Consider the following 19,905-nt stretch of genomic DNA (forward strand, 5'->3'; position numbering starts at 1 on the left):
CATTGTTACTTCACGTACACTTTAAACCCTTCATGCCCTGCTATCTATAATGACAGTTTTCACAAACTAAAAACTTGTACATAATATGACATAGAGTAGGTAAAATACATTGAGCAACGAATAGTTTAATCAGATTAGATGTTCCTACGACAAAGTAATAAACTACTGGTGCAAAAAAGGATGTAAAAATGCGCTGGAATAAAAACGATGATAGCTTATTAATCGAAGAATTTTCGATTATTCTTACCTCATTTAGATACTGTGCGTATTTCTTTTCCCACTGCGCTTGCGCCTTTTGAAAACACTCATCCTTATTCCTCTTAATGTTCTCAATAGCCGTAATCTTCTCTTCAATGTAAACCTGCTCCAGCTCATCCTTCAGTCTTGAAATCTCGTTCAGTAGCTTTTCCTCCCAGTAGATTGCAATCTCCACCTTCTTCTCGTTTAGAGTTTGTTGCAGTTTCCTCTCTTTATCTAAGATGTCTTGGTGATGTAGCCGTTGCATGTGCTGTAGGTTTTCTTTTTCGAGATCAATCATGTTTCTCAGTTTTTTGACTTCGTTTTTGAGGTTTTCTTCGTTTTGCTGCATTTTTTCGTGCTCGTCGTACATACTTTTCATTAATGTGTTTTGGTCGCTAGTTTTTTCTCTCAGTTCGTTTAGTTCTTTTTCTAGTAATGTCAGACTTTCCATCTGAAAATAAAAAAATATATCAAATGTATTGTGGGTGGGAACTTAATTATAGAAAACACAATAAGCAAAACCTTATCACCTTTATACCAACAAAAAGTTTAGTCTCGTTGTTATTGAAAATATTGCTGGCTCCTTTTTTGCCTAATATAGTTGAACCCGCTTATTAGAATACCGGTTAAAGGAATATCTCGGTTTAAGGAATAGAAATTGGGGGTTTCGAAACGTTTCTACTAGCCACCAATGATTGGTTATTAGAATTTCCCGGTTATAGGAATACTTTTGCTTGGCACGAAGGCTATTCCAATAAGCGGGTTCGACTGTACTGCAATATATATACCAACTTTACTCTACACCTTCTTCTTCTTAAATTTATTCACACAAGACTCATTTAAGTATCTGGCAATTGATTGTGAGACATTTGTACTATACCTTGTTTTTCCTTAAACTCTAATAAGTTTTGTGGTCCCAGCGAAGACCAACAGTTTTTTTATTAGTAGATTTAGGAACTCTTTTGGTTCAAACCTCGGTTAACCAGTTAATTCCTGCCTCACATCACTTAGTACACTGAAATGTGATGGGATGTGTATGGCAGTATCTTCTTTCATTTCGCACTTTTTGGGCCATAATTCAGTCACCTCACCTAGTTTTTATAGGTGTTTTCTTAAACGGCCATGTCCACTCACCATTTCAGTGGCGGTTTTGAACTCTTGTTTATCGAGCATCATCAAATTTTTCGATGGTTTTTTATCAATATTCTTGATTATTTTTTTAGTCTGGATTTGGTCTTGAGTAGCTCTCCATTTCTTTTGATGATTCCTTATCAGCCACTTCTGAACCTTGTTTTTGCAGCATCTTTAGTGATGCAACAAAAAGGTTCTGGGTCCACAAAGGTTTCTCCCAAGCCTTATTTTGCCAACAGATCTGCTCGTTCATTCCCATGTACCACTTCACGACCCGGTACCCATAATAAAGACTTTATTATCTTTTGACAGGTTGTTGAGGAGATATTTGCAGTTCCTTGTCAGTTTTGATTTGGGGAGTGAGTTCTTTACTGCCAAAATGGCCGCTTGGCTATCTGTATAAATGTTAATTCTCTTTGCTTTGGGATCTCCATGTATGATTTCAACAATACAGGCCACCAAAGCAAAAACTTCAGCATGGAACACGGTTGTATATTAACCTAGACTGTAAGATTTATTGTAATTGCATGTCTGAGCAAAGACTCCTAATCCAATACCATGGATTAAATTAAGAGACTAAAATTAAGTCCCTATTAATATTTGGACTTTTTGTTCTATAGATGGTATAATTATTTTAATCTTCTCAGTGAAGATTAGTTATGATATCATCATAATATCTGAGTTTATTATAAAGACAGATCTTTATTCTACATATTAAGCAGGATTACAAAAGTTGCGTATTTGTGGAGAAAATTTAATTGGTCAAAAAAGATTCAAAGAACTAATATTACCTTTTTGGTCAATTCTTCGGTCTCCTTGTCCTTATTCTGTGAATGTGTGAGGGACATCTGTAAAATTTCCTCTTTCTCATCAATCTTTTTCTTGCAGTTCTGCTGTACATCCCTCAGCTTCCACTCGAAATCGTCCAACATCTCCTGCTCCCTAACCATATTGACCGTTCTGAGATTCTCGAAGTCTTTTTTCCATTTTTCCTCCAGTTGTTCTTTCTGTTTCTGTGCCTGTTCTAGGTTGTCGGTTATCTGTTTGGTTTTTTCATCTCTCTCGAGAAATATTTCTTCTTGGCGTTTGGTTAGTTGTAGTTTTTCTTCTTGGAGGATCCGTATTTGTTCTTCTAAGCTTTCTATTCGCTTTCGAAGCTCTCCTATAACATTTTCTAGGTATTCTATTTTGGATTTGTAGTCTTTCTCTGATATACTAAACGATTCTGAAACAAAATGAAAAATAGATTATATATAACGAAAGAAAACAAAAAACTTGTTGAATTTGTTTCTTACCGGTTTTTTCTTCTAATTCCCGATTTATTAATATGTTGCGTTTCTTTTGGTTTTCGAGGTCATTTTCCAATATTCGTATGGTTCGACCGATAGTTTCGCATTCTTTTTGTGCCTCTTTTAATTCTGATTCTAACCCTGAAACAATATTTTCGTTTAAAGCAAGGAAACTGAAGGAACTCATGTCTTAGGCTAAGGAAGCACTAAACGAAAGAAAGATAACTAAAGGTAAGTCTCTTCTAAAGCAAAAAAAAACCGTGGTTGTGTACAGAGGTGAAGGAAAAATGCAAGGAAAAGAAATACATGTCACGCAAAACACAACAAGCGTACGAATATTACAAGAGAATAAGAAATGAAACACATGCAATTGTAAGAAGAATTAAAACGGAGCACTTGGAACTTTTCTTAAAAGACTGCATGATTTTTATGGTTTACAAAAAATGGTTTACATAAACAAGTAGAAAGTAAAAAGAGTTGGAAAAACTAACGAACAGAAAAGCTTCACGTAAAGAAGAGAAACGATGGAGCTAGCATTAAAAAGTAATGGAGATTGAGTACCTAGGAATTACAATGTCCAGCTATGGAGAAGTTAAAAAGAAGTAAGAAATCAAGTCGTCTTCTTCTTCTACGGCACTACAGCCCAAATTGAGCCTTGGCCTTCTTTATTTTTTGTCTCCACTCTTGCTTGTCTCTGGCTGTTCTTCTCCATACACGGACTCCTAAAAGGGCTTGTGCGTCGCTGTTTACTGTGTCTTTCCAGCGCTTTCTTCGCTTTCCAACTGGTATCTTTCCCTACATTCTAGCATTCAGTGCTCTTTTTGGTAGCCTATCCTCTGCCAATCTTATCACATGTCCGGCCCATTGCAATCTTTGTATTCTAATGAAATCTGACAGGGATGCTTCCTTATAAGGTTGATAAAGTTCGTTGTTGTATCGACTTCTAAAGATTCCGTTTTCTCTCACAGTTCCTAGTATTCTCCTCAGTACTTTCCTTTCGAATGTGTCGAGTTTGTTTTTGGATGTTTCTTTCAGGACCCAGGCTTCACTGCAATAGCATGTTATTGGTCGAATTAAGGTTTTATAGATTCTCATCTTTGTATTTCGGTGGACACTTTTAGACCGAAATATATGGGAGACGGCAAAATAAGCTCTGTTTGCCTGCGATATTCTCTTCCGTATTTCTCCATCTTCTGATCCGTCGGCATATTTTTCTACTCCCAGGTATGTAAACTTTCCAACCGTTTCAATGTCATCTTCATGTATAATGTTTTGTGTGGCTATATTTCTTCTCGTCTGAGTCATTATTTTTGTTTTTTCTGTGTTAATTTCCAGACCGAGCATTTTTGTTTGTGTTTTTAACTCTGCGTATGTTTCCTGTGCTCCTGTTGATGTTCTACTCATATTAATATCATCGGCATAAGCGGCCAATTGAACAATTCGGTTGGTCAGTAGGTTTCCTCGTCCAGTTTGCGTTTGCCTAACCGCATACTCTAGTGCCAGGTTAAACAATGTTGGGGCCAGCCCATCTCCCTGCTTTAGCCCCTGCGAAATTTTGAAATAGTCTGTTCGGTGGTTTTGTATTCGTACACATGCCTGAGTTTCGTCCATTGTGGTCTTAATGAGTTTTATTAGCTTATTTTTGCTATATAGTGTGGTATTGACAATTCAGCCAATATATAGTATAGTTTGTTCCTTTTGACTGAGTCGTATGCCTGTTTGAAGTGTACAAACACTTCCCATGATTCTCGTGTTCCCATGATTTGCACAAGATCTATTTGACTGTAAATATTTGAGCCAGTGTCGATCTTCCCCGTCGGAAGCCAGGTGCTTCTGCAGAATAAATCAAGTACAAAGAACAAATATACTACCAGGATGCCTTTTAACACAATATGGCGTAACCGACAGATTGAATTCACAAAATGAATTCAAGATGGATTCAAGATGAATTGACAAGATGAATTCAAGAGTCCAAATGGCCAGTATAAGACGAATAATGGTACACACAAGAAACAAGACCCGACACAGCCAAAACACAGATGCTGGAAGCAGCAGAAAAATAAGAATATTCAGAAGAATTACAGTAAACACACTAAGAGACCGACTAAGGAATGACAAGAGCAGAAGAAAATCTAATGTACAGGGTATAGACGAGTGCACACGAAATAAACAATCACATCAGGAGAATTGCAGAAACACGGGATGTTAAAATAGCAAGGGAGAAAGTACCAAGTGGTAGACGAAATATTGACCGATCGCGCAAGGGATGGAGTGACAATCTTTCATAGCTGAGTCACAATGAACAAACCTAATTGCTTATACAGGGTGTTTCATGGGAAACGGAAATACTTTAATGGTGAATAGAGGTCACCGAGCCGGTTCTAAATATACTACAGTTTTTGCCCTACCGACTTTTATAACCGAATTACAGGGTGTTTTATCGATTTTGCCCATTTTTTTCCTAAGCCATAACTTTAGAACCAACCTGTATATTTTCTTGATATTTGGTACACATATGTCTCATTCAAAACCCAAACGACCGACCTACTAACCATAAGAAAAATCCAGGTCCGGATTAACAAAAAATTATAAAGTAAATGTGACCTTAAAAAAACATTGAAAATCTGTTTGCATATTTGAAAAGAGCACAAAAAAGTAAGTTTAATGGTTCTCTTCAATTTTTCGGTCAGACAATTTCATGACTTTAATTTTGAAATTATATTGAATTTTTTAAGAACTCTGATATTAAAAAGCAGGTATTATTTATTACCTTTTAGTTATAAATTATTAAAGTTAATGAATAAATACCCATGTTATTCAATACTTATTTACCACATTGGAACGACCCAATTACTAATGACAAGAAAAATCCAGGTCCGGATTGACAAAAAAATATAAAGTAATTGTGACCTTGAACCAACCATTAAAGGTTCATTTTAATTTTTTCGCCGTTGATTTAGTTGAATCAATTTTGAAATTATATTGAAATTTTAAAGAACTCAGATTAAAAACCAGGTATGTATTATTAACTTTTAATAATTTAATGTTAATGAATCAATACTTATTTTGAAAATACTTAATACTTATTTACTACGCTGGCTTCATGGATTCTCTGGATTTGTAGCTGTATGCACATCATTAAAAATTAGAATTGCGAGAATTGTGATATTTTAATGATTTAGTAAATAATTAAAAAAACAGCTATACGCTCTGAGCTTCGCTGGTGTCGCTCCTAGCGGTTACTAATTCAACTTTCACCGGTAATTTTTAAATTTATTATTTAATTGTTATCGCTTAATATTTACAACGCTAAAAGTAATTAAATTGTAATAGATTTTTTTAAGATTTTGCTAATCATTTTAACGTTATATTGATGAAATATTAATTTCTTACTTCGGATACTTTCACAATTATCATGTAGATGGCGCCAAGATTAATTTATAATTACATATTACAGAACATTAAAAAACGCCAATTCAGTATTTAAAACGTAAGTATATTTAAGGTAAAAATATAAAGCACAGCTTTGATCAACTAATATTTTTTATAATTAATGTTTTTAATTTTAATTTAAAATTAATCACTTTGACATTTATGTCAAATTTCCGGTAAACGTTTACAGACTTGTCACTACTGGCGCTCACGAATTTATAAATATCCCCTCTACGTACGAGCTCACAGCGTATATCTAATAAAAAAAATTTGTTTAAACAATTCAACAATTTAACATAAATTAAAAATATTTTAACTATATAACAGTTGCTCAAAATGTCCGCCATATTGTTCGATGCATTTCCTTGCTCGTTTTAAAAGATTTAGAATCGATTTTCTAATTCCATTGGGATTGTTCTTCATTTTTCTGGCAGCTTCTTGTAAACTTGACAATTAATCAATATGATTTCAAAATTGCTGTAATTAAATTATCTGCACCCTTGACATGCACCCTTTAACGCAGTTTTCGATGCTCTTTTAAAATACACAAACAAATTTTAAAAATTTCAATATACAGGGTGTTGTTTCAAGGTCACAATTACTTTATATTTTTTTGTTAATCCGGACCTGGATTTTTCATGTCATTAGTAATTGTGTCGTTCCAATGTGGTAAATAAGTATTGGTTATTTATAAAATGAGTATTTATTCATTAACTTTAATAATTTGTAACTAAAAGTTAATAACATCTGCTTTTTAATGTCAGAGTTCTTAAAAAATTCAATATAATTTCAAAGTAATAGCTGTAAGTTTCATAAAATTGTCTGGCCGAAAAATTTACTTTTTTGTGCTCTTTTCAAATATGCAAACATATTTTCAAAATTTGAATATACAGGGTGTTGTTTTAAGGTCACAATTACTTTATAATTTTTTGTTAATCCGGACCTGGATTTTTCTTATGGTTAGTATGTCGGTCGTTTGGGTTTTTAATGAGACATATGTGTACCAAATATCAAGAAAATACACAATGTGGTTCTAAAGTTATGGCTTTCTGAAAGAAATGGGCAAAATCGATAAAACACCCTGTACCGCGGTTATAAAAGTCGGTAGGGCAAAAAATGTAGTATATCTAGAACCGGCTCGGTGACCTCTATTCACCATTAAAGTATTTTCGTTTCCCAATGAAACATCCTGTATAAAGGAAGAAGAAGAAATATTTCAGCGGTATCAATACGCCTATATACAGTAGGAAAAATGAAAGAATACCCATGAACGAACATATAAAACACGCTGTATTTTCCTGTCACCGTGTCACACAAAAAATTGGCCAGCGCAAGTACATGTAATAATTATTGTTACATGTACTTGCGCTGGGCAATTTTCTTTGTGACACGGTGACAGGAAAATACAGCATGTTTTATATGTTCGTTCATGGGTATTCTTTCATTTTTCCGACTGTACTTAGTCTCGTAGATGATATTCAGTAGGAGATAGCATACTGTATTGAGTTGTTTGCGAATCAACTTACGAATAATGATAAATAAAGGATCATTTCGTTGTAAAACGAAACAAGAGCCGTCTTATATTCCAGTTTATTAAGAGAGCATCATAAGCACCCTAATTGGTTTCAATCCTTATTATCATCAGAGAGTGCGTATATGATTATCTCTAAACAAACTAAAATTCGGGCCGCCATCAAGTATCAATTCACAACGAAATAACATGATGGTAGGGATGTATGTATGTAGATGTTTCTGGTAACACCTTTGTGGTTTCTAAAATTTGCAAACCAACCAATTGCCGGAGCAAAGAAAGCTAAGGGCGATCTATACTAAAAGTTGCATCTCACATCTCGCCTGTCCAGCGCGGTAAAATTCCAACGAAAAATGGTCACGCGTACTCAGATAGGAGTAAAACTAATATAAATAAATAATGTTGTTGTAAAACGAAACAAAAGGCTTTTATAATAGATAATGCTCAGTATAAAGTAATGTTCCCTATACATTACTTTATACTGAGCACTATCCATTATAAATGGCTTTTTTTTCGTTTTACAACAACATTACATGGAGTATAGGGAACAAGAAGAAAAAGAACAGGCTGGTTTCCGCGCTGGAAGGACTTGAACAGATAATTTCTTCTGCCTAAAACAATTAATTGAAAAAAAATCTGCAACCAATTAAGAGACCCATCTCATATTTGCTGACCTCCGTAAAGCATACGACAGCGTTCCTGTGACTAAATTGTAGAAATCACTCCAAGAAACTAACATCAGCTACACTCTAGTCAAAGCCTTAAGGTGAAACAGTAGCGATCAACAGGTAGCGAAAACGCGTTCCAAGATTGCGGCTGTAATTTTGAATATTTTTTCGAGATATTTGGCACACGTATTTGTAATATAATAAAGAATGGCGGTACAGAGCCCAATTTGAAAAATATATTAATATGTGGAAATTACTCTGTAATTAAATACAATATTAAAAAAACGAGCCTGTACCGCCATTAAGAAGAACAAAAAAAATACACTTTCTTCAAATAAACTTTTTTATCCGATGCCTAGATTTTGTGTCATTTTGGAACTACTAATGAAATAAAAAATTTTAGTAGTTCCAAAATGACACAAAATCTAGGCATCGGATAAAAAAGTTTATTTGAAGAAAGTGTATTTTTTTGTTCTTCTTAATGGCGGTACAGGCTCGCTTTTTTAATATTGTATTTAATTACAGAGTAATTTCCACATATTAATATATTTTTCAAATTAGGCTCTGTACCGCCATTCTTTATTATATTACGAATACGTGTGTCAAATATCTCGAAAAAATATTCAAAATTACAGCCGCAATCTTGGAACGTGTTTTTGCTACCTGTTGATCGCTACTGTTTCCTCTTAAAAAATCTATATGAAAATTCTACATCACAAGTAAAAATTATCAACACACTATCTAAAAAGTTCATAGTTAACAAGGGTCTGCGCCAGGGCTGCTGTATTTCACCAACTTTGTTCAAGATATATGTTGCAAAAGCACTAAACCAGTGGAAACGTAAATGCCACGGTATGGGTATAGACCTCGGAGAGGTTTGTTTATATACTGGGGCTTATATAAGTGGGGCTTGGAAATTAATGTGGAAAAAACTAAATGCCTACCCATAGGAGCTGAGCTATCCAATATCGAACTACAGGATAATGAACAAATCAGATCCTGTAGTGAATACATACCTGGGAGTAATCTTCGGGAAAAGACGATGAAGAAATAAAGAAAAGGGTAACGCAAGCTAGAAGAACAATTGGCTGCCTAAATGGAATACTTTGGAGCTCCGAAATAGGAATACAGCGAAAATACAATATCTATGAAACACTTATTAGAAGCAGTCTACTTTACGGAGCAGAAACTTGTAGAATAGCCGAGAACAACAGGAAAAAATAGGAAGCTGTAGAAATGGATGTGTTTAGAAGATTGTTAGGTATATCCCGTAGGGAAAGAGTTCGAAATGAGGAAGTAAGACGACGAATTGGAATAGATGGTTACTTAACAACAGACATTGAGAGGAAACAGGTGATTTGGTATAGTCATGTTCAAAGAATTGACGACAGAAGATTGCCCAACAAGATCATGCATTGGGTACCACCAAACCGCAAAAAACGAGGAAGACCCAAAAAGACATGGAAAGAAGGGGTAACCAAAGCAATGAGTACAAGGGATCTTAGAGATGGCCAATGGGATGATAGGAGGACGTGGAAGTTAAGCATCGGACAACGTCGAAAGACGTTCTAAAACCGATACATACATAAAGTAATGTTTTGTTAGATTAGCTTAGTTTACGCAATACTGCATTTTGTGAGATTATATTGTCAGTTTACCACAAGTTAGTTAACCATAGGTATGAATCAGAGGTTAGTTTAGCTTACTGTCCATTCCAGCTGATTTAGCAAAAGCATCTCTTTGGAGTTCTTCCATCTGAAATTTGAGTTTATGTGCTTCAGCATCTCGGATTGCGAGCTCCTTCGTGAGTTCATTGAGTTTACTTTGGAATTTGGCTTCCTGATTCACCAGGCTTTTCCTGTAAAAGACACAAAAGTTACCAAACAATAAACAAATTTGGATTTTTACCAAGTTTTTTATTTATTCTTTTATTTTTAAATATAGCTGAATTTTTATTTGTAATACCGTAACATGGCTGTAATAGTCCAGGAACCGAAGCTTTTCACCTCGCAATTTTTACAGAATGGATCGATTTGCTTGAAAATTTGAAAATAAGTAGTGGATAGTCCAAGGATCAAAATCTATATAATGCTGAAAGGCGCTTTTACCATGGGGGTAGTTATCACCCTAAGTCGAGGTGGAAACTTTTTATTATATTTTGACCGCAAAACTTGATAAAAGTATTCATTCTAAGCAAAAAATCTACTATACATTTTTTTGATAAAATTAATAGTTTTCGATTTATTCGAGATCGAAAGTGTTAGTTTTATATAGAAAAAATCAATGTTTTTTGATATATCCTCATTTACTATTCACTCAATGTTTACCATAGAAAAAATATTTTAACATCAAGTTCTTGAGAATTAAATAACCTACAATTTCTTATTTAAACATTTTTTAGTATATCTGATGTTAATCTTTCTATGCTGAAGAAAATGACATCTTTTCCCAAACAACAAAAATTCGTTATTCGCTTTTAACTCCAGCTTTTTAAAAATCAATCACTCTAAGCCAGTCAAACTTCTAGAATATATTACTAATACATAAATAAAGAAGTCTGAATAAGGCCAATGACTAAAAACACCGCCAACTTACATTATTATGCATCAAATTTGATTCCTCCTTTTTTTTTTTTCAAAAAAATATATTGATTTTTTTACCGTAACTTTTTTATTTTAACTTAAGAAGTTTAGTAAAAAAAATTTTTGTAGGTATTTACAAGGTCTATAAGGTTGTTGATATTAAATCCTTTTAAAATCCTCAGTCGCAAAAATTGGTGATTTTGAAAGGGTTGGTAAAGGGAGTTTTTGCATGTTATTACAAGCTTTAATTGTCAATTGCTCACTCAATTTTTGCCGCAGAACAAATGTTTGCAAACCATTTTCTTAGAAACTAAATAAGCTACAATTTTATATTTAAACATTTTTTCGTATCTCTGGTGCTAATCTTTCTATTTTGAAGAAATAAGCATTTTCTAGCAAACTACAAAAATTCGTTATTTGCTTTAAACTCCTTTTTTTTAAACTAATCATTATAAGCCGGTCAAACTTCTAAAACCTATTAATAATACATAAGTAAAGAAGACCAAATAAGGTCAACGACTAATATTAATTAGGGTGGTGATTAGGCGGTTGCTTCCGATCACTTTTTCACTGAAAAAAATAGAGACTGACATTCTTTTCATTAAAAGTCACTTACTTTTTGAGCTAGAGACTTTTTTTTATTTCTGCAGATAGATATTTGTAAATACTTTAAATTAGGTTGAACAAGTTATCCTCGAAAAATACATCATTTTCCCGTCTTTTGACTTTGAAACAACAATTTTTAGCATTTGACGAGGAAGAGCTAACATAAAGTAAAGTATAGCTCGATTACTATTGGTCTTAAAGGAAATAAAAAACAACGATTTTGTTTATTTTTTGACAAGTCACATTTTTGTTAAGAAAAGTTGTTTTGATAAAACGAAAACTTTTTGAGTTATTCAAATCAAATTTTGAGTTAATCAGAAAACTGATTAAATACATTGATTTTTTCGATTTAAAACTAACACTTTCGATAGCGAATAAGTCGGAAATTATTAATTTTATCAAAAAAATGCATACACCGTTTTTTGCTTAGAATGAATGTTTTTACCAACTTTTGTTGTCAAAATATAATAAAAAATTTCCACCCCCGAAGTGGGGTGGCAACCACCCCCGTGGTAAAATCGCCTTTCGGCATCATATAGATTTTGAGCCTTGGACTATCTACTACTTATTCTCAAATTTTCAAGCAAATCGATCCATTCTGTAAAATTTGCGAGGTTTTGTTCTATTTCAAGCTTCATTACTTGGACTATAATAGCTTTTCTCTAATTACGTACCGTAAAATGGGGCTACTTTGTGGCAGTTTTTTTAAGTTTTATGATAATATAGTTAATACATTTTCGGTTTATTAAAATGTTAAAAATACCACCTGAAAGCTCAATATTTCCTCTATGTTCAGTGAAAACTATAATGCGCTATATGTTATAGAAATCAAGACACTGTCAAAAAAGTTGTCACGAAGACGCCCCATGGGTGGGGGTTTCTTTGTGACACGTAAATTTTTCTGCGATATTTATATGGAATTCTAACACATGTGGCACGAAGAAACACCCGTACATTTTGTACAGACAACATTTTAATATTAAATGGAGGCAACATATTATTGTGTTAAAATATAAATTTACTTTGGTCGAAATATCTTCTGAAAATTTTTCTAGGTAAGTCAAAGTTTGCGCGCCAAACTAAAATCGCCTGTTTTGACGATGATCAAATCAGCTGTGGCATGACAAGCGAAGTTGCACTAAGAAATTTGTGTAGTGTCCCCTAGATAACGCACTAAGGGCCGGTTGTTCGAACACTAATCAACATTGATCACTATCAAATACTTAATTACTGTCACAACTGTCAATGTCAACTTTATTTGGGTTGCCGAAAACATAATTATTGATGACAATTATGAAATTAGTTAATCAATTATGTTAATAATTGTTATGTTAATTGACTAACTAATCTCATAATTATAATTAACTATGTTTTCAGCAACCCAACCAAAGTTGACATTGACAGTTGTGACAGTAATTAAATATTTGATAGTGATCAATGTTGATTAGCGTTCGAACAACCGGCCCATAGTCTACTATTGAATTAAAACATTTTAATTAATCCAGCATTTCTTATGGCGCAGCCAAGTTAATAAGTTTAACTTTAGAAGCCACTGTCACAAAGTAACCACATGTGTCGTCACAAAGTAGCCTCACTTTACAGTACCACAATTTTTCTCTGGTATTATTAGCTTTAATGGCTAAAATTAGCTAAAATGGAAAGAGAACTTAATGGAGAACATAGAAAAAAAACAGACTTGAAATGTCTAAGACCATACTTGGTATACCTGGTATTGGTGTTGAACAATTAGAAGATTTTCAAAATTAAAGGCACCAATAGAAGAGAAGTTGAAGACAAAACTTTGTCCAGCCTAATCAATCGACAAAAGAGAACGTTAAAAGAAAAATAAAAACGTTGGATTAAACATATTACCAAATATAGAATGATTCGAAATAAAATCTTTTAAGAAGCTTAAAAAATAATAAAGATCCAGGACACGACGCACAGCACAATAATTATTGCTGAGCTTTTGGATTCAAGCAAGTCACTGACAATCCTATTACTAACTAACCTATTTAATAGATATCTTCATAACGAACGAACAAATTTGTTGCAAATAAAAAAGAAAATTTTTGTTTGTTGAATAATTGTTATAAATAAGCATGTTTCTCTGGTAAACTTTGGGAAAACTTTTTACTGTATTGTTGCAGCATCATATCCTTTCGAGTGAAACAAAATCGAACTTCTAGTAAGAAATTTAAACGTTAAAATTCAGATGTTCGTCAAGTCTATATTATAAATAATATATCCCGAAACACAACAGTATTATATTAATATTTATATACACATTTGTTGATGAATTTTTTAACTGACTTATGCAATATAAAATCACAATGGAATAGGGCTTTTTATCGCTTCTCCTTTGTTTCGGGCACTTGTCATATAATATATATGATATATTACGTCGTATAATTTTAACATATCTACGTCATACGTTATTGGTATATGTATACCAATGTTATACATACCAAGACGTATGACGTGGATATATTAATATTATACGACATATGACAAGTGCCCGAAACAAATGAGAAGCGATAAAAAGCCCTAAGGAGCAATTTGAGTGAGTTTTCATATCTCATATTTTTTGTGTTGATAAATTCGGTGTCCAACCAATTAAAAAATGTCGAAAAACGCTAAAATTTACATTTTTGGCTTTTTTAATTGTTTATTTTCATCATACGTTTAAAAAAGCATTTTACGAAAAAGTTACAAAAATAACGTTCGCCAAATCCAAATAATTGGATAATAATCCAAATTATCAAAAAAAAGTGATTTCTAAACTGCCCAAATTTCAGTTCTTAATGTTTATAAATAATTGCGCTCTGTATTTAAAAAAAAACATAAAAGATATTTCTGGTTCTATGGGTCATACAAACTTTTTTTAAGATGTGTTTTTCAATAACCTATTTAGTCCAGAAAGCCACTGCGCATCCGCTAGGAAAAATATTCCGATTCGATTGTTTGCACAATCTTACTCAAAAAGGACTCCTTTTTACAAATGTGCATGTTGCCAGGACCAAAAGTGGGTCAAAAAATTTTTAAACGTTTTTTTTTTTTGTTTTTTTTTTGCCTAAAATTATTTTTTTTGCATGGAACAAAGATTTTTTAGGTTTTTTGGATGATTCCAGACAGAAAAGGTCTTAAATGACATTTCTCTAAAGTTGATAGTTTTTGACATAATATAAGCGATTAAAAATTGAAAAATTGCGAAATCGGCCATTTGTAACCTTCAAAAACTCTGTGAAAAACTGAAAATTTGAATGTTAGGTAGGTAAATATTCTTTAGACATCTATTGATGAAATCCCGATGAGTTTTTTGCACTATAATATTCAAAACTCCTTTGTTTTTTAATTGCTAATCAAGCGTGCGCGACACTATTTTCCATCGACAGTATGGTGCAAATGAAAGGAATAAATTCGTTATTTCGTAAACCGGCGACTTTAAGGAAAAATCCCGAAACAGGTCGATTTTTATTTTTAAGTTATGATATTGTGGCATATATTTTATACTAGTGATGTCATCCATCTGAGCGTGATGACGTAATCGATGATTTTTTAAATGAGAATAGGGGTCGTGTGCTAGCTCATTTGAAAGGTTCTTTAATTATCTATTCAGTAATATAAACATTTATATAATTATTTATACAGGGTGTCCTTCTACTTCTTTTTTTGTCAAATAATTTAATTTAATAAAAATTTTTTTGAACACCCTGTATAAATAATTATGTAAATGTATACATTATTGAATAGAGAATTGAAGAACCTTTCCAATGAGCTACCACACGACCCCTATTCTCATTTAGAAAATCATCGATTACGTCATCACGCCCAGACGGATGACGTCACTAGTATACCATATATGCCACAATATCATAACTTAAAAATAAAAATCGACCTGTTTCGGGTTTTTTTCTTAAAGTCGCCGGTTTACGAAATAAGGAATTTATTCCTTTCATTTGCACCATACTGTATACACATAGGTACAACGCAACGGTGGAAAATAGTGTCGCGCACGCGTGATTAGAAATTAAAAAACAAAGGAGTTTTGAATACTGTATTGCAAAAAACTCTTCGGGATTTCATCAATTGGTGTTTAAAGAATATCTACCTACCTTGGCAACTTAAGTTTTTCACATAGATTTTGAAGGTTAAAAATGGCTGATTTCACAATTTTTCAATTTTTAATTGCTTATATGTCAAAAACTATCAACTTTAGAGAAAAGTCACTACATACATTTTCTGTTTGGAATTGTCCAGAAAACCTAAAAAAACTTTGTTCCATGCAAAAAAATAATTTTAGGAAAAAACAAAAAAAACATTTAAAAAATTTTTGACCCGCTTTTGGTCCTAGCAACATGCAAAATTGTTAAAAGGGGTCCTTTTTGAGTAAGATTGTACAAAAAATCCGAATCGGAATATTTTTCCTAGCGGATGCGCAGTGGCTTTCTGGACTAATTAGACGGTATATCTTTTTTTTGGAAGGTTTAAAACGGCGCAGTTAATTTAATTGTTTATAAGGCGAAAAATGGTACTGGTACTATGGAAAAAACAAGAATATACTTTTTAAGAATATAAAAATTTGAGACCTTACGAAGAGAATGAGATCAAAAATACCCTTCTAAATATTGACGAAGCATCTATACAGCCATTTTAAAATGGCCATTTTTTCTCAAATGGGATAAACAAATAGAATCGTTTAAAAACTACTCGACCAAGTAGACGGACGGGTCTAAAACTGCAGAAGGTTCGGCGCAGGAATATTCTGTAGTGGTGGAAACTTCAACATTTCTATCCCACTGGGAGAATATACCTCTGTATTTTAGCAAAAAATTTTTGCAATCTTGCAGTGTGCAAGAGAAAACGACTTGAGGGCCTTCGAACTGCAGCGAGTTAACATATGCACAGATAGCCAAGCAGCCATTGGGGCTCTTATAAGCCCTAAGGTGAACTCTAGGCTAGTGTGGGAATGTCGACGAGAACGTGACAGACTGGCACAACATAACAGTGTTATACTGGTATGGGTTCCAGGTCATCGGGGCATAAACGGCAACGAAAGACCTGATGCACTTGCCACGAGAGCATCAGCTACAAAATAACGTTTGATCCAAAATTATTGTCACCATAAGTGGCTCTGAACGGCAGAGATAGCTATACAGTGCATGTATATTGTATATTCTTAATTCAGATAAACTTTCCAGTTTACGTCAACTTTGCAGTGTACGTCAACTTAACAAGAAAAGTTAGGATATTTAGAGATGTTGGTGGTGGACATATACAGCATATTGTTTGATTTTATTTATTATTGCTAGTTATAATTTTGTTAATTCTTTTTATTTTTGATTAAAGTTCTGTGTTAAAGGTTTTGACTGATTTTTATGTTTTATAATGTTAATCAAAATTAATATAAATAATGCAATATATTCACAATGATATAAATTCAGATTAAAACAAGACATACGTACATAATTTTAAAGTTCAAGCCTTATTTTATCAGGTACCGATAAGTAATTTGAACTTGTTTTATATTAAAATATTTTTTTAGTTGTTAATAGAGAGTTATTGCCACCGGCAAATAAAGGATCCTTTATTACAGGATACTTTAATAAAGGACAAATACAGGACGGGTCTAAAAGAGTGGTATTGCAAACGCAGTTAAAGAATCTTTTATTTTGACAAATGACATGAAATATTTTTGTAAATAGAAAAATAACCTATAAAATTCCATTTGTCGATATAAATTAAAATAAGATAATTGAAGAGTAAAACGTTAAATTTAATTATTTTGTCATTTAAAGATGTTTAGAGAACAACATAATATATCCCATAATACTCATCGTTCAATAAAATGGAAGTGCAATAAATTGGAAATACTATTTTAGGAGTTTTTAAATACTTTTGCATTATGGGTATATGTAATGGGGAATTTCTGGAGAATATATTATTAGGGAATAGTGGATATCCATTCCTCAACTACAACTACCGAATGACACCATTCCAGAATTTTCAGACAGAAGTTGTGTTTTTATAATCCATCACAAATCCCTTCAAGAATTGTTATTGAAAGAACATTTGGTATTGTGAAGAGATTTCCCATTTTACCATATGTAATGAGATGCAAGTTACCTTTTATTCAAAGAATAATATCAGTTTGTTCAGTTTTACATATTGCAGTAGTACATAATAGAGAAAACGTTGAAATACTGGCAAATGAGTGTGCTGTTGATATTGATATAGAAGCTGTGGCAGTACATTTTCAACCAGGAGCTAATCTAATGCCACTAAATTGTGTGTGTGTTTGTTTAAAATTATTGTTCGACATTTAAAGCTAGCGCTTAAACTAATTTTATTTTTATTGGACTGCAGTTTGTTAATAAATTTATAAATAAATATAAATATTATATTGGTGACTGATTTTAAGTATTTTATGATCATTAGCAGGTTTTAAATAATAAATTTATAAATATATACATACATGCTATTGGCGTTTGATCTTTTATCCATTATGGCCCTCTCTTTCTTTCTTTTCACCTCTGGATGACTAGTTATCAGGAAGTTTATCTGACAGATTAGATACTAATAGATATCTGACAGAGAAAAACTTCCCGTTAACTAGTTATCCGGAGCTGAAAAGACAGATACTAAGGATACTGTTATATAAACTTCCCAATAATTAGTTATCTGAAAATGAAAAGACCTCTAATCTGTCAGATAAACTTCCCGATATACAAAAAGATAATAGAAGAATTAGGCTTTATGCTGGTTTTTATTAATTTTTTTGGCAATGTTTAAATAAACAAATACTGATGGCATGAAATGGATCACGAACAAGGAGGAATGAAGAAGGAATTGGGAGATTGTGTTTACCGTTAAACGCATAAAACTGCAGTATCTGGGACACATATGATAAATCAGCACCGTTACTCCCTGCTGCAGTACATATTGCAAGGTACAGTCAAAGGTAAGCGAAGACCTGGTAGAGGGAGAATATCAATGAAACTGTTTCGAATCGCAGCTAGCAAGGTTACGATTGCTATATGATTTCCAACATTCGAAATGGATAAGAACCAAAAGAAGAAGTTGGCATGAAAATGAAAGTGTATTAATATTTTTGATTAAAAACTTTATAGATTCTAATCTATAAAAGATTAAATTTTCAAAAATAAATACTTGAACCTTTGTTTTATTTTGTTAACCTGTTGTTATATATCTGTTGAATAGAACTCTATTTTGAATCTAGAATTTTAACAAATCCCAACTTTCATTAAAATTTATTGATCTTATATCTTCAATCTCTTATATCTTCAATAAATATTTATTTCTATAGAAAAATGTAAAATATATTGAGTTTAATAAATGAGTTACTGATATTTTAAGTCTGATCATTGTAATTAGTAACAATTTAAAATTATTTACATAATATTCCTTTTTACAACTTCTTGTAATAACTCGAGCTTCAATAAAATGTTCTTTTCTATATTCGTTTGGGTCAAAACATAAATAATCTATATCTCAGAATATTACTTAGAGTTGTTTTTAATAAATAAAACCCAACATACAACTTTAATGATGAAAGTTTAATCAAATATCAATCCCACAATACATAAATTATCAATCCAAAGAAGCGACAAGATAAATTCAAAATACAAGTGAAGTTAGACCTTTCTTCACATTTTTGACACGTTATGTCAAAATAAAGGAACTTTTATTAAAATAAAGATGTCCTCTAATTTTCCTTAAATACAGGCGGCCTGTATTTTATTAAAAGACAAAAATAAAAGACGCAATACTGCGCATGCTTATATGTCAAAATAAAGGATATTTTATTACAGGTCGACTTAAAAGACGTTGGCAATAACTCTCTAATAAAGCCCGATCGCCCGTCCTCTCATATGCGCTTTATTAACAAATTAAAAAGCGATGTTTTAGAATAAAACGTGCCAAAAACTCTTATGGCGAGCTCCTAGAAAAAGGGTTGAGCTTGAATTTAGGTACTTCGTAATTTCTAAATTTATATTTTTTATTTGTGTTTTTGAACCTTGAAAATTATCATTATTCGATTTTTTTTTCAGTTTTAAATAATTGTTTATAACTCGGAAACGATTAATTGTATAGAAAAATTACAAAAAAACTTTGTTCCCAATGATCCAAAGAACCTAAAGTAATATTTACCTGAGCCGAAAAAAATGATTTTTATAATTTGTTTAAATTTTGTTTTTTAAATAAATGTAGCAATAACTCCGAAATTATGGCATTTAGGTATAGGGCTTATAACATGAAAAATAATCGGTATTTCTTAGGATTTCAAAACGCACAAAGTATACAGGGTGTTCCGTTTAAAATAAGAAAGTTCATTAGATTTTCAGAAAAACTGAAAATCTGACAACAATGTAATGGCCACTATAATATCAGCCGCCTCAGAAAAC

General features: G+C 32.4%; 1 protein-coding gene across 3 annotated transcripts in view; it reads right to left on the bottom strand.

Annotated features, from left to right (window-relative positions):
- LOC114324299 (protein FAM184A) overlaps positions 1 to 19,905 on the bottom strand; it is a 79,000-nt gene that overhangs the window by 13,458 nt on the left and 45,637 nt on the right. For all 3 annotated transcript variants that reach the window (XM_028272105.2, XM_028272103.2, XM_028272106.2), the window contains exons 2-5: positions 9,998 to 10,149; positions 2,667 to 2,801; positions 2,163 to 2,596; positions 248 to 691 (exon numbers count right to left, since the gene is read on the bottom strand). In XM_028272105.2, coding sequence (XP_028127906.1) covers positions 248 to 691; positions 2,163 to 2,596; positions 2,667 to 2,801; positions 9,998 to 10,149 — 1,165 coding nt within the window. The remainder of the gene's footprint in view (positions 1 to 247; positions 692 to 2,162; positions 2,597 to 2,666; positions 2,802 to 9,997; positions 10,150 to 19,905) is intronic.

The sequence above is a fragment of the Diabrotica virgifera genome, chromosome 1 (assembly GCF_917563875.1).
Source record: "Diabrotica virgifera virgifera chromosome 1, PGI_DIABVI_V3a".
NCBI lineage: Eukaryota > Metazoa > Arthropoda > Insecta > Coleoptera > Chrysomelidae > Diabrotica > Diabrotica virgifera.